Below are 15,517 nucleotides of genomic sequence, written 5' to 3' on the forward strand. Positions count from 1 at the left end.
CGGAAGCAGGATGCTGCATGTTAGGGACCTACTTTCTAGAGCTCCCAGAGACACAGTCGCAAGCCGAGTTCCTGAAGCTACAGGGTGATTATGCAGTGAGCAGTGGGTCTGACCCCACCCCACTGCCGGCACAGACACACTGTGCCCCCAAGAAGAACCCACTAGAAGAACCACAAAATGTCCAAAACAAGCACTGGAAGCTTTTATTAGTTCATCTAATTTCTGACGGTTGTTTCCTCAGAGCCATCACGAAGTTCCTTGCACCTTTCAACCGCACATTACAAGTGTTATTCAATTAAAAAAACCCACTCCTATGTAAATGTCTCCATAGACACGACATTTGATGTGAATCAGACACCACAATGCCACTGTGAAGATCAAAGAATCCTCCCGCAAATACAACTGAGATGGGAGCTGAGCGAGGGATGAACGATTTTCCGCCTTGGGAATGAGCCAGCATCACGCAGGCGCTGCCGCCCGTGACTCTGACGGCTGAGCTGAAACCCTGAGCAAATGATCGAATGGAAGGGATGGGAGGGGCCTGCGGACTGGGAGAGAGGGCGCCCAGTGTTCGATGGCCCGAGTGACCAGCAAGTGATCAGGAGGATGGGCGGGCCTGGAAGCGGGGGGACGCCCAGCGGGGAGGGGCCTGACCACAGGGGCCCCCACCCTCTGGAAAGGGCTTGAGAAGGGCCATGAGGGTGAGGAGGGACCAACCTCTCAGGCAACAGGTGCACAGAGGCCAGGACAGCAGCCAAAAACCAGGTCTCCTATTTCCATAGAGCAGCTGACAGTCAATTATAAATACTAGCATTTTACCTTTCGGATAAAAATGCCACCTTCCAGGAAGGGCGTGCTTACAACAAGCTCGCCCCGCTTCCCAGAGGGGAGGGTGGGCGCGGCTAAAGAGTTTGTAATCCAACTGGTGCCACTGGGCAGCAGTGACAGGGATGGTCCCACGAGGGCATCTTGTCCTGGGCCCCTCAGCACCGGTGGCGTCTGTGGGCCCAGCAGACCCACTCCCTCACTGACCAAGGGACGGGAGGGAGCCCGGAGCCCACACGCTCTGGGACAAGAGGAAGACTCCTTCTGGCACCGCCCTGGGCACTAGGCCTGGCCCTCCAGCCGGGCCACCGCCTGCTTCAGGTCCTGCACGACAAGGTCCACTTCGGCCCGGGTGGTGCCGCGGCCCACGCTGAGCCGGATGGCATTCCTGGCCAGGTCCAAGGGGACGCCGCAGCTCAGCAGCACCGGGGATGGCCTGTGGGGCGGGGAGACGGGCCAGCCGTCAGGACACGGGCTCTCCCGGGCTGCCGCGTGTCCTTGGCCAGCTCCCCACTGGCCACGCACACTCTTTGGCCCACCGTCACCAAGGGCCGGCTCAAAGCCTCCCTGCTCTCCAGCCGGGCCTGCCCTGGCACAGGCCCCGACCCCGGGAGCACAGAGGCGGCCGTTGGCCCCTGTACCCGAGAGCCAGAGCCCGGGGTACTGTGGCAACTCCCGTCTCCAAGGAGCTAGCGGGCTCGGTTCCTGGAGGGGACACTGAGCCACACGCGAGGCAGAGGGACGGCCTCCTGCAGACCCTGGAGGCTGCGGCCCGCCCAAGTCAGTGCTGAGTTTGGTCCCGGTGCCCTGGCCTCGAACAGAGGCCTGTTGCTCATCACGACCACAGCTCTGCTCTCTCCAGAGCCCAGGTGGCCGCATCCAGCTCTCTCCCACCTGCAGGGCCCCCCAAGAAACCGAACCCCCTTCTCTTCCTCCAGCAGGGCTGCTCCCGATGCCCAGGCCCGAGGCTCCACCCTCCCCTCCCGCTTCCGCCCGCTCCTGGCAGGGGGCGTGATCTGAACCCAAATCTGGTCACAGCTCCCAGTTTTCTCGAGGCTGAAGTGGGCGCCCGCAGCCCGGCCCTGCTGCACCAGCCCGCCCCTCCTCCCTGCTCCCCACCTCACGCGGAGCCCTGCTGCCCGTCTCCCGGTCCAGCCCGAGGCCCCTGAAGGCTGCAGCTCCCACTCGCTCCTCCCGAGGGCCTGCGCCGTCTGGTCACTGTCCACGCCCCTGCTAGGCTGCAGAGCTGCCCAAACCTAGAGCCCCGATGCGCCCTGGATGCCGCGGCCAAGTACGTGGAGAGCACTCACCGGTCTCCATGGTCCGAGTGGCACGCAGCCCCCAGGCTGGCCAGCAGCGTCCTGCACTGGGCCAGCACCAAGCGGCCTAGGAGACAGAGCACAGGGCCCCTGAGGTGGAGTCCAGGCGGGGGCCGCCTCTCTTCCCTGCTGCAAGTTTGGACGCTCCCTCCCTCGTACCACCTGACGGAATCCCAGGGCACAGGTCCCTCTGACGGCAGGTGAGAGAAACCACAGCAGGTCCCAGAGGAAGCGCTTCCTCTGCCCCTTGGCTGCAGAAAAGCAGACACTCTTTGGCCTCATAAGACTGGCCTTGAGAATGTGGTACCATCAGCTGCCTGGCAGGACTCGCAGAATCCTGACGAGCTGCCTTACCGAATAACATGCTGTCCTGGTAATAATGTCTAACTTGACGTCTCTGTTTTCTAAAGGGAGAGACACTGGGAGCTTGTCTGTGTTAAGCTAGAAGGCACTTCCCTCTTCCTTCACAGGCACAGAGATTTAAAAAAATACAATGATGGGAATTCCCTGGCGGTCCAGTGGGTACGACTCTGCCCTTACTGCCGAGGACCCAGGTTCGATCCCTGGTCGGGGAACTAAAAATCCCACAAGCCACGTGGCACAGCCAAAAAAACCCCAAAAACATAAACAAACAAAAAAAAAACCCAACACCGATGACTGCGATTTAATTAAAACGAACAGCCTGTCTCATTTAAATTAACACAGGTCATCACAGAATATAAAGTCTGCCCCCAGAAGAAGCGGGGAAGACACTAGAGGGAGGAACTTCCCTTCCCACAGCGGGGAGACCTGGAGAGTTAGCCGTGTGCTTCCTTCCCAACGAGGATGCACTCCAGACCCGGTGACGGCCGCCCCAGGGTTTCTTCGTGGTCCAAACACGCTGCCCCGTTTCTCAGAGTGACCAGGAGGCAACGACCTCTTCTTCTAAGAGGTGAAAACTGCCCTTCAGGTCGGCTCTCCCGTGCTCTCGGGGCCACCGTAATCTCCTCCCAGACAAACAGGATGCTCTACACCCAGGATTCAAGCCTCAGGGACTCCGGGCAGCCAAGTTCTAAGCGTCTGGGATACGAGTCGCCCTAAGACTAATCCTAACCCGAACCCTAACTTTTCCAGCTGGGAGGCAGAGATCGCGGGAACTAATGAAGCCCACAGATCTGCACTTCAGCCTGACTCTGGGCCAGTTTTCACTTGGTTGCCTCTACTTTCCTGACCCTCATAAAATGTTTTGTAAAAATTGCAGACAAAGATGGACCAACTAGCCTAAAATTCAGTTCACTTTATCTCCATCCCTCACATCTTTGGGGCGGGGCTAGGACCCTGTGAGAGCTGAGCGCCGCTGTGCTGTGTCCAGAGAGAGCCTTAGCACCTGGAGCAGGTCAGCAGCTGTGCCCAGAGCCCCACCACCACAGGACAGTGCCTGGTGGGGTGACCCTGCCCTCGGCCAGTGCCCACGCCTCCCCACGGCTCAAGCTTTGCCCAGCCCAGCCCAGCCCCCAGCCAGGGAGAGCTGGGGGCAGTCGTCACCTTGCAGCCGGGGTCCCTGGATGGAGAAGTTACAGGTGTTGGGGAGTCGCTCAGTGCCTGGAAACTGGCTGTTCAGATGGACCCTCTCACCAAACTCGGCCTGGAAAATGAACAGAATATGTGCAGTAACATCTTCGAAGCCCCCTCCCCCCAACTGCTTGAACTTCAGACTTTCTGGAAAACAAAACCTCACTCTTGGGAATTCCCTGGCAGTCCGGTGGTTAGGGCTCTGCACTCTCACTGCTGAGGGCCTGGGTCCAATCCCTGGTTGGGGAACTAAGATCTCAGAAGCCACACGGTGTGGCAGGAGAAAAAAAAACCTCACCCTCAACACACAGAATGATTATCTTACTGATAAGCATCTACTGATAATAGTCAGGGAGACTGACTATGGGGAGCAAAGTTAACTGGGAGAAGAAACTTCTGAATACATTTGGATCGTCTTCACACAACCCTGAGATATTCCGTCTCTGGCATTTCTGTCACGTGTCTGTGAGAACGTCGCCTGGTCTGGAGCCCGCCTTGGGGGGTCTCGGCCCGCTGTCCCCAGAGCCCCAGGCCACGGGCGCTCACCACCAGCCTCTCCTCCAGGTAGTCGCGCACAGCCTGCATGTGGGCTTCATAGGATTCGCACTTCTCTGCCACCAGCTCAGCAGCCTAGGGACACAGGAGGGCCCCTCAGTTACGGTGAAACAAGGGGAGCAAGACAGCTTTAAGCAGCAGAGGTGATTCTCCCCGAAGGCAGACCGGTGACACGGCCTCAAACTGCTCACTCTCTGGAACCTCACAGATACACAGTACGCGCCGACCGCGTGACCGGGGCCGGGATAAGTGCCGAGTACCCTTCACTTGTTAACAGGAATTCACTTTTTCGGGCTTCCGGATACCCCAGGCGCTGCAGGGTCCCTAGCCGGTGACCAAAGGCAATCCCAGTCCTGAAGGCACGTCCATCCCAGGGACAGACACACCAGGGAAGAGGTGACCACGGCAGACCGGCGGGTGGGCGCCGTGACGGGAACTCGGGGCAGCGGGGAAGGGCATTCCAGGTAAAGGCCCTGCAGGGGGAAAGGCGAGCGCTCCTGAAACAGAGTGAGCGAGGGGGACAGCGCCCCAGAGGCCCCAGGACAGGCGGGATCTGAGCCTAAACACAAGGCAGACGCACGTGGATTTTGAGGAAGGGGTGGGCTGCTCTGATTTGTGTGTTAGAACTGGATGCTAGGTGGAGAGTGGATGAGGCGTCCACACACAAGACGGGGATGATCCGGCCTGGAGTTGGTACAAGAGGCAGGTCCTGGACCTCTCGTGGAGACTGAACAGACAGGCCCGGCTTCTGCGTCAGGTGCGGGGGACGGGACAGGGCAGATCAAGGGCACCTCCTAGATTTCTCAGCTGAGAGCCTGGGTGGCAGGAGGCACCACGGGGAGAGACGCCAACGATGCAGGAGAGAGAGCAGGACACATCGTGGGCTCAGAGGACACGTTGAGGAAGCAGGTGGGACGTGGGCCTCCCAGCAGGTCAGGACCTGCCCTGAGACGTCAAGTCCAAGACCGGAGCACAGGCTGGCATCAGAGCCACGGGACAGGGTGAGCACAGCGAGAGAGAGAGGAGGCACCCAGGATGCTGACGGGTGAAGAGGCAGAGAAGGAACCTCTAGGGGGAGAAGCGGTCCCACAGCTGCAGGAGGTCACAGGGCGAAATGGGGACCTCCTCGACCAGCTTCTGGGGAGCAGAGCAGGTGTCAGGAGAAGGGTAGGGGGTGAGAGTGCGTGCGGGCTGCTCTGTGGGGCGGAGGACCCGGGAAGAAGCTGGAGCAGTGAGGACCATGGGAGGCTGGTTTTAAAGGCTGGGGGAGGAACACCCTGGCAGAGGACTGTGAGGGTGCAGGGCAGGGGGTGGCCGCAGGGGGGCGCCTTTCTTCAGCCGGCACACGGAGAAGGGGTGGAAGGCAGCATAGAGGCCTTGACTCGCCCCAGGGGGGCCAGGACACACCTCCCAGGGGAGAGGGGGGGCGTGTCCCGAGCCAGACCACACCGAGGAGGGCCAGGCTGAGCAAGGGGAGGGGGCGACAATGGTGTGCCACCCCTCCAGTGACAGCAGGGTCAGAGGGCCCGGGCACAGGTGCAAGCCAGGAGCGAGGAAAGGGTCACGGCTGCAGAAGGGAGCGGAGGGGCCTGCTGCTGCGCCGCCATCTAATCCTCATCAGGAAGATCTTGAAGAAGCTGCCCCTCTGTCACCGTCTCGGGGGGCGGGGGGTAACTGGACCCAGGGGAGGAGCAAACCTGTGGTGATGACGTCATTGCTTTTAATATTAGAAGAGACTTGAGAAAAGATGCTTCCCTTTTAAACGCTAAGCGCATGAAACCCACTCCACATTTCTCAAACAGCACATCTCCAGGTTGATAAACACCATTCAAGGTTCCTCTTATGTTGGTCTGTGTCTTGGGATCATGAACGTGATCTCTCCTAAAGCCAGGAGACCTATTAAAGCTGCTGGGAAACTGATGTGAGATCGCAGAAAATATGCGCTCTGGCCTCCGCCCTGGACCGGGCACGGAGCTCCTGAGACCCTTGGGATTTCCTAAGCAGGAGGAGCAGCCTTTATTCTAATATTCTGGCTTGGGCTCTGCTTCCTGCTCCAAGCTCCTAAATCCCTTGGAACTTCCTGGGTGACAGTGTCTTTTGCCCTAATGAGGCGACCCCGGGTGGGCTCCTGGATAGGGGCTGGTCACCGAGTCCTGATTAGAAGCCTGGAATTTTTGTAGAGATGGGAAAGGGGCTGGAAACGGAGTTGATGACTGATCAGAGCCTCCATAGAAACCTCAACAGTGTGGGTTCAGAGAGCTTCCAGGTTGCTGATCACAGAGGTGCTAGGAGGCTGGTGCCTGGAGAGGGCATGGAAGCCCCTTCCCACATCCCCTGCCCTACACTTCTCTTCCTTCTGGAGGTTCACCTGTACCCTTTATCATATCCTTTCATAATAAACCAGTACTCTAGTTTCTCTGCGTTCTGTGAGCTGTTCTAGAAAATACACTGAACTCAAGGAGGGGCCATGGGAACCTCTGATTCACAGCTGGTTGGTCAGAAGTGCGGGTGGCAGTTGGCATCTGAAGTTGTGGGTGCCCACAACTGAGCCCTTAGTCTGTGGGCTCTGACAGTAACTCTGGGTAGACAGTGTCAGAATTGAATTGTAGGAAACTCAGCTGGTGCCACAGAATTGCTGGGTGGGGACCCCCAACCCCGCACATCTGGTGTCAGAAGTGTGGTGAGTGTGGCAGTGGTGTGAGAGTGAGGCGGAAACACAGGAGGAAGACATCGATGGACAACACACGGCTTCAGCTGTCCGAGGTCACCAAGGCTTACCTTCCCAAGGCCGGCAATCATCGGGGTGTTCTCTGTCCTGTAAGAGACAAAGGATTCAATCCTATTTCCATGCAAAGCGATTAACAGACATCCCTGGAAGGAATCCTGTCTATCTGAAAGTCAGGTGTTCAAATAAAGTCACACCAACATCTTTCCTAAACAAGGGCAGCTGCCAGTCCCCAAACCCTCGTCATCGCCCAGGGACAGTAGACGTGGCCCACTGTGGGCAACATACAGTGGGCATCCACGTGACAATTCTACCTGGACCCGCCTCCTACCCAGGAGAAAGCCCTCCTCCAACTGCAGGCCCCAGAGCCCCCCTCTTTGGTCTCCCTGCCAAACCAGGTGAGGGTCTGAGGAACTCACTCCCCACTCCGTTCCCTTCAGCTGACATTTCAGCTGAAGCCTCTCAACTGTAATATAGGATGAATCTTTTGTTACTACAGACTTGGGGCGTAGTGTGTGTGTTCAGGGGGGCTGTGCAGGAGGGGACAGGAACACCCCCAAAGACCAGTGGTTCCCATACACTGATGTAACAAACTGAAAAACTACCCTTCGGGTTTCCCTGGTGGCGCAGTGGTTGAGAGTCCGCCTGCCGATGCAGGGGACATGGGTTTGTGCCCCGGTACGGGAGGATCCCACATGCCGCTGAGCAGCTGGGCCCGTGAGCCATGGCCGCTGAGCCTGCGCGTCCAGAGCCAGTGCTCTGCAACGGGAGAGGCCGCAACAGTGAGAGGCCCGTGTACCGCCAAAAAAAAAAAAGAATGTGTATTTTGCTGTTGTTGGGTGGAGTGTTCCAAACAGGTTGATTAGATCCTGTTGGTTGATGGGTGTTATTGCGTTCTTCAACACCTTAGCCAATTTTTGTCTAGTTGTTCTATCCATTGTTGAGGGAAGGGTGTTGAAGTCTCCATCTATAATTGTGGATCTGTCTATTTTTCCTTTCAGTTTAGTTTGGTTTTTTTATTCCTCACATACTTTTCAGCTCTACTGTTCAGTGCATCCACATTAGGATTGCTATGTCTTCTTGGTGGACTGATTCTTTTATCATTATATAATTCCCCCTGCCTCCCCCATCCCCGGTAATTTTCTATTTTCTTTGCTCTGGAGTCTCCTTTATCTCATGTTATATAGCCATTCCTGCTTTCCTTAGATTAATGTTAGTGTGATACACTTTTTTCCAACCTTTACTTTTAACTTGCCTCTTGCTATATTTGAAGCAAGTTTCTTATAAACTGCATATAGTTGGATCAGTTTTTTAAATTTTTATTCTGCCAATCTCTGCCTTTTAATTGGTATATTTATACCATTTACATTTAATGTAATTGTTGATGTTCGGGCTTAAGTCTTCCATTTTATTTTTTCTCTGTTTTCTTTTTCCTACCTTTCTGTGGGTTACTTAAACAGTTTTCAGAAGTTCAAGTGAAGAACAGGAACCTTACCTCCTTTTACATCCCTTTACCCTCCCCCATTCATAATATAATTATCTTAAACATTTCTTCCACATACATTTTGAAACACATCAGACAGTGCTATGATTTTTGCTTAGGCCATCAAACATAATTTAGAAAACTGAAGAGAAGGAAAGTCTATTTTATTTACTGTTTTTTTTTTTTTGTTGTTGTTGTTTTTGTGGTACGCAGGCCTCTCACTGTTGTGGCCTCTCCCGTTGCGGAGTACAGGCTCCGGATGCGCAGGCTCAATGGCCATGGCTCACGGGCCCAGCCGCTCCGCGGCATATGGGATCTTCCCGGACCAGGGCACGAACCCGCGTACCCTGCATCGGCAGGCGGACTCTCAACCACTGCGCCACCAGGGAAGCCCCCTATTTACCCATATTTTTGTTTACCATGCTCCTTCTCTCTGATGTTCCAAGGTTCCTTCTTTTACTGTTTCCTTTCTGTGTAAAGAACTTCTTTAGTCATTTTTAGCATAGGTTTTCTGGTGACAAATTCTGTTAGTTTTTTCTTTCATCTGAGAATGTCTTGATTTCCTCTTCGTTCCTGAAGGATATTTCTGCTGTGTTTTTAATTTGGTTTGACAGTTCTTTTCTTTGAGCACTTGAAAATTTTTGCATACTTTCTCTGGCCTCCATGGCTTCAGAAGAGTAATCTACTGTCATTCAAATTATTTTTTTCCTATAGATAAGGTGTTATTTATTCTTTCCTCTGGCTGCTTTCAAGATTTTTCTTTGTCTTTCTTTTATGGAAGTTTACTATTTATGTCTTAGGGTAGATTTCTTTTGGTTTATCCTGTTTGGGTTTTGTTCAGCTTCTTGAATCTGTGGGTTTATGTCTCTTGCCAAATTTGGGACATTTTCAGCCATTATTTCTTCAAGTTCTTTTTCATCCCACCCTCTTTCTCCTGTCCCTCCAGGACCTCAACGAAATGAATGTTAGATCTTTTGCTATAGTCCCACAGGTCCCCAGAGGCTCTGTTCAATCTTCTTCCAGTCTACTTCCTGTCTGTTTTTTATATTGGTTACTTCTATTGTTCTTTCAGTTCACTCTTTCCTCTGTTGCCCCATTCTGCTGGTGAGCCTGTCCACTGAGCTTTTCACTTTGGCTGCTGTAGTTTTTAGTTCTAAAATTTCTGTTTGGTTCTTCTCTACATCTTATTCTTCTTTGCTGACATTTTCTATTTCTTCTGTTTCGAGGGTGTTCATAATTGCTCATTAAAGCATTTTTATTGTGTTTGCCTTAAAATCTCTTATCAGATAATTCTAACATCTTTGTCATCTCAGTGTTGGCATCTCTTGATCGTCTTTTTTCTTTGATTTAAGATCTTTCTGGTTCTCAGTATGATGAGCGATTTTCAGTTGAAACCTGGACAGCCCTATGTCATTATGAATCTGGATGCTTCTTAACCCTTCCGTATTAGCTGTCTTTTTTTGACCTTCCTCTGGCAGGAGGAGTGTGCCAACTGACTACTGCCAAGCGGGGGCAGACGTCCAGGTTCCCTCCTCGGCCCGTGTCAACATCCAAGAGGAGAACGCACCTTGTTAGTGATGGGTATGGGTGGAAGCCCAGGGTGCCCACGTGGTCTCCACTGACACCTTGGTGGGGTGCATGACTGTGGTGGGGCAAAAGTCCTGGCTCTTCACTAGGCCCTGTCTGACACAGGTGGGGTGTGGGGCTCTTGTCACAGCCTGTGTGGGTGAAGTCTGGGCTCCCTACTCTCCTTTGTGGCACAGGTGGGGGTAGCAGCAGTTTACCATGGTGACGGGCTGGAGAAGAGCAGGTATTGTCTAAAAGTTCTCTGTATTGCTAGGCTCTCCTTTCCCTGGTCCACTGGCTGGAGAGAGAGGGCTTTCTTGGGCATTTTTCATCAGCCCTTATTGGTGTTTTTGAGTTGTGGGCTTCTTCTGCTCCAATTCTGGAATAAAGGAAGCAAGAGAAACCCTAGGGGACTCACCACATGTTGTCTGTTTCTTCCTCTTGTTATCAAGTTTCTGACAACACGTGTGGTGCTGGTGCCACCTCATTCCCTGGTTAAAACACCCCTGCAGGTCACAGGGACACAGGCGCTTTCAGAGAGGAAACCAGGTGCTCACCCCACAGTCAAGAGAAGGGCAGCACATCTCAGCCGGGGGGCTGGGCCAAAATAACAAACGGAACTGGATGCTTTGAAGCAGCTGAAAGAGACTTCCTTCATCTGCTTTGAATCATCCCCAACGAGACTGCAGATCTGTGAGTCCCAAGTGTAGAACCGGCCAGTGGAGCCACGTCTGACTCAGTGGAGATGACAGCGCTGTGCTATCACCGTGCTTCCAAGAGACGGGAGAGCCACTGCCCTACATACAGACAACACAGCCAGCGGCCCAGACACCTCGTTAAACTTCTACCTTACCCTGGCCTGAAATTCCGTTCTTGTCCACCTCCAAACAGCATAGGGTACAGAGGGGTGAGTTCACCGAGCCCTCGGACATAAAGTGCTCCAATCCTGGGGCCATAGAACTGAAAGAAAAGTCAGTCATTTATTCAACAAGAACCTTCTGGGGACCTTTTCCATATATGTATTGAGAGGCCCACAGAGATACTCTATGACGTCCAGGCCCGCCTCCTCCGGTCCCGCAGGTGGCCACCCATCCCCACTGCAGACACGCGGGGGTCACAGAAGCCTTTGGGTGGGGGCAGGTGCTGGACTCTGGCCCCCAGCTCGGGGGCAGCAGAGCACCTGCACGGCGCGTGGGAGACTCTGTGAAGGAGAGGGGCTGGAGAGAGAGATGGCCAAGGGCTGTCCTGCAGATGACTCCATGCTCTCAAATCCACATTAGCTAGAAATCTCAAGGGCCCCCATGTCAGGCCAGCACCTCACTCCCTTGGGAACCAGCTGAGGGGAAATTACTAAAAATAATCCAGCTTCTAGTCAGCTGCTGGAAAGATGAGCAAAAGCTTCAGAAGGGTCTTCACTGTTAACTATTTCCCCGGCACACCCTAGAGATGAGGGCTGTGAAAACCACAACCTCACACTCAGAGCCACAGTTTAAGTCAAGTTAGAGAAGCCATCATTCTTGAACCCTGCATCTTCTGTCCCTGGGTGTGGGGGTGAGTGGGGTGAGGAGGGGTCTGCACACACTCTCCGGGCTGCAGAGCTCACTCACTCCCAGGCTAAACCCACCTGTGACCTCCACTCCCCCCATCCTTTCCCCCACCCTGCCTCTCCCCCTCCCATTCCCCCCTCCCCCGAAGGCCTTGCCTGGCCTCCCCTCCTGCCCCCTATGAGCTGCCCTGCCCAGCATTCCCGGTGGGCACTCAGCCCTCAGCATCCTAGCTCTGCCGGGCTCTCCTCTGAGCTGCCGAGGGCGGGGCCGCGGTCTGCCCATCACCATGACCCAGGGCCTCGCTCGGCATGTGCGCCGGGTGCACCGGTGACGGAGGATGAGCGGGGCCGCGGGCTCTGCTTGCAGGTGAGCCTCCCGGGCATCGAGGCGTCTCCCCGGCAGGAGGGCAGGAAGGCGGATGGACGCACCTTGTGGCCCACGACGGTCAGGAAGTCCACGCCCAGGTCCCGCACGTCCACGCGCCGCTTCCCCAAGGCCTGGGCGGCGTCCGTGTGCACGAGCACCCCCGGCAGCCCGCCCGCCGCCCGCTGCTGGTTCAGGGCTCGGACTCGCCGGCTGATCTCAGGCACCGGCTGGAGAGGGAGAAACACACGGCTGAGTGTGTTGATTTGACGAAGACGGAATGAGAGAAATGAGGAGTTGTTAATGAGGATGCACCAAAAGGTTCCCGGATTGAAGAGCAGGGGAAAGAAGAGGCGGGGCTGGGAAGCCGGGGTCCGCGCTCCATCTTCCTAAGAGGGGCCGCGACTCACCATGATGACGCCTGTCTCGTTATTGGCCAGCATGATGGTCACGAGGCACGTGGCCGGGCGGACGGCCGCCAGGATGTCCTCAGCCTCCACCTGCCCATTCACCTTGGACACGGGGACAAAGGTGACCTCTGAGGAATAAGACACAAGCATGAGGTCAAACCCACAAAGTATCCTTTCTGGAACGTTTACTTAGACACAGTGAAAAAAGCAGTTTATCATAAAGGTTCAGAAAACTATGAAGAAGGAATATGAGCCCCTTTATCGCCCCGCCCACAGACAACTGGCTTGAAGGCTTCGTCAATGAACTTCAGTTGGGGGGCTGTCTGGGGACACCCTGTTCCGCCTCTAAGGGACCCGCAAGCAGCTGAGACACCCTCAGTCCATGGGAGCATCTTGAGGTGCTAAGTACTTAACCTTCCCTCACTCGGCACTGACCCAGCCTTTGTTAAGCACCTACCGTGTGCCAGGCACCTAGAATCCTACTACTGCAGATGGAAAACAACGAGCCGTGACCAAATCGAGGTTTTGGGTTCAAAATGGTGAAGACAAACACACCCACTTTCCCCGCAAGGTCCCATGGAAACGAGAGAACGGATATATTTCTCAATAAGGGCGACCACCTGTGGACAAGGAATTTTGAGCAATGCCCAGAATACAGAAAGATGATGTCATTAGACTAACAGCATCAGGGAGAACCCACCCAGGACACTGATAGGCGAGAACTGACTCCACAGAAAGTAGGAAAGGATCCAGAGGCCACCCACGTTCAGGGTGCACTTGTGGAGAGCAGGGTGGGGGCCGACTGCCGAGGCAGGCAGGGGACCAGGTTCCGACGGACGAGGACCCCGCCTCATACCCAGCAAGTGGGTGGCAGCAGCGCTGGCCTCGACAGCAGGCGGGCTCCGGGGTGGGCGGGCGGTGCGGGGCAGCAAGAGAAGGGCGGAGCTGGTACATCCACTACGGGACTCAAACGGGAGCAAAGGAAAGGCAGCTCCGGCCAGGACTTCTGTCTTTTTATTAAGTCTATGAGGACCTGCTCAACATCATCAGCCCTCAGGGAGACGCAGATCAAAACCCCCATGAGCTCTCACTTCACACCCGCTAGGACGGCTGTTAACGGAAAACACAGACACTAACACACGTTGGCGAGGACACATGGAGAAACTGGAGCCCCAGGCACTGCTGGTGGGAATGGAAAACGGTGCAGCTACTGCGGGATACAGAGGTTAGGGTTAAACACCAAGATACTGCGAAAGGTGAAACAGAGTTACCACATGACACAGCAACTCCACTCCTGGGTATATACTCAAGAGAAACAAAAACATTCGTCCACACAAAGACTTCTACACAAATGCTCACAATGGCATTATTCATAGCATCAAATGTCCATCAAATGTTCATCAACTGACGAATGGATAAAATGTGAATATTATTCACCCATAAAAAGGAATGGAATACTGACACAGGCTACAACGCGGATGAACCCTGAAAACATGATGCTAAGTGAAAGAAGCCAATTACAAAAGCCCACATATCATGTGACTCCATTCATATGAAAGTCCAGAATGGGGGAATCTCCAGAGACAGAATGTATTAGTGGTTGCCCAGGGTTGAGGGAAACAGAGTTACAGTTAACAGATGAGAGGTTCTTTTGAGGGTCAGGACATGCTCTATAATCGACTGTGGGGATGGTTGCACAACTCCGTGAATTCACTAAAAACTACTGAATCGTACACTTCAAACAGGTGAAGAGTATCATACGTGAGTTCCATCTACATAAAGCTGACATATATAGTAAAAAACAACAACAGCAACAATTGGACAGCGTGGAGGTGGAGGGGTGTGAGACAGTTGAGGTCAAGTCCCCGTTTTATACCAGGGAGTCAACAAATAGATGCTTGAGTTAATAAACTAAGAAATGGAGATTATGTGTGTAAGTTATTAAGTATTAACGTGGAAGTAATTAAAGTGATAAATGCCACAACCACGAGAAAACCTGAAGGCAGACTTGAGGGGCGGCTGCCTCTGAGGAGCCGGACTGGGGGCGGCGGGGAAGAGCCTCCACTTTACAGCAATGCTTGAAGCCCTTCTGTGATCTTTAGGTGCGCGTCTATTCTTTGTAAAAACTTGTACAATTTTAAACAAGAGGCAAAATGTAACAGCAACCAATAACAATGTATTAAGTTGCCCTTCCCTGTACCTGAGACACAGAAAAAAAGGCACCAGGGATTAAAAGGAAGGACAGTTTAAACAAGAAAGTTGGACCTGACTGTTTTTTAGTTAGAGTGGTGCATAAAGAGAAAACCTTTCCAGTGGTCAAAGGGGAAACGTGGTAGTAACAAGGCTCACAGTCAAACCGAGCAGTTCTGGCACGCTCCTTTATCTTTTTTTTTTTTTACGGTACGCGGGCCTCTCACTGTTGTGGCCTCTCCCGTTGCGGAGCACAGGCTCTGGACACGCAGGCTCAGCGGCTATGGCTCACGGGCCCAGCCGCTCCGCGGCATGTGGGATCTTCCCGGACCGGGTCACGAACCCGCGTCCCCTGCATCGGCAGGCGGACTCTCAACCACTGCGCCACCAGGGAAGCCATCCTTTACCTTTAAGATAAGAACACTCTCGCCTGCCTCCCCTTCAGGTTTCCAGGCAGATAAGGTAAGAAGGCAAATGCTTCGTAGAAAACCAGTCTTATTCCAAGGAGAGGTCAACCCTGGCTGTCTTGGGAAAAATGTCTCTTACGTTTCCAAAAGCTAGTATCTATACCCTGTGTCTTGAGATGTCACATCACAGGACATGTGAAAGGACCAGAAGTAGCCAGGGCCACTGCCACTGCTGGGCAGAGGCTCCACCTGCCCCTCAGACTGCCTGGCCAGGTGCACCTCCCGGTGGGGCCCCAGCACCCCCCCCACCTCTGCTCCCCCCACCCCGGGAGGCCCTCACCTCCTCTCTGCTGAGATAACAGGCTCCCAGCAGGGGTGCACTTATTCTTGTTTTTACCACCAGAACTTGATGTCTACTGGATCCACTTTCTTTCTACCAGAGGGAGTGCAAGCCAAGATTCAATCATTAAAATCAAACAACGAGAAGCACGGGTTAGCATCTATAGGCATGCTGTTAGATATGCACGTATGTATCCTGTACAAGAGTCTGACATCTCATGCGGTGATAAACGACCA

General features: G+C 54.0%; 1 protein-coding gene across 10 annotated transcripts in view; it reads right to left on the reverse strand.

Annotated features, from left to right (window-relative positions):
• Positions 1 to 180: 180 nt before the first annotated feature.
• SCLY (selenocysteine lyase) overlaps positions 181 to 15,517 on the reverse strand; it is a 29,211-nt gene continuing 13,874 nt past the window's right edge. For 8 of the 10 annotated variants that reach the window (XM_067740056.1, XM_067740055.1, XM_067740065.1 and 5 more), the window contains 8 exons: positions 12,345 to 12,472; positions 12,000 to 12,164; positions 10,878 to 10,984; positions 7,029 to 7,065; positions 4,242 to 4,325; positions 3,669 to 3,768; positions 2,136 to 2,211; positions 181 to 1,261 (listed from right to left, as the gene is read on the reverse strand). In XM_067740056.1, the coding sequence (XP_067596157.1) occupies positions 1,108 to 1,261; positions 2,136 to 2,211; positions 3,669 to 3,768; positions 4,242 to 4,325; positions 7,029 to 7,065; positions 10,878 to 10,984; positions 12,000 to 12,164; positions 12,345 to 12,472 (851 nt within the window). In that variant the 3' untranslated portion in view covers positions 181 to 1,107. The other 2 variants (XM_067740062.1, XM_067740064.1) reach the window with 2 other exon arrangements.

The sequence above is a fragment of the Pseudorca crassidens genome, chromosome 6 (genome assembly GCF_039906515.1).
Source record: "Pseudorca crassidens isolate mPseCra1 chromosome 6, mPseCra1.hap1, whole genome shotgun sequence".
Taxonomy (NCBI): domain Eukaryota; kingdom Metazoa; phylum Chordata; class Mammalia; order Artiodactyla; family Delphinidae; genus Pseudorca; species Pseudorca crassidens.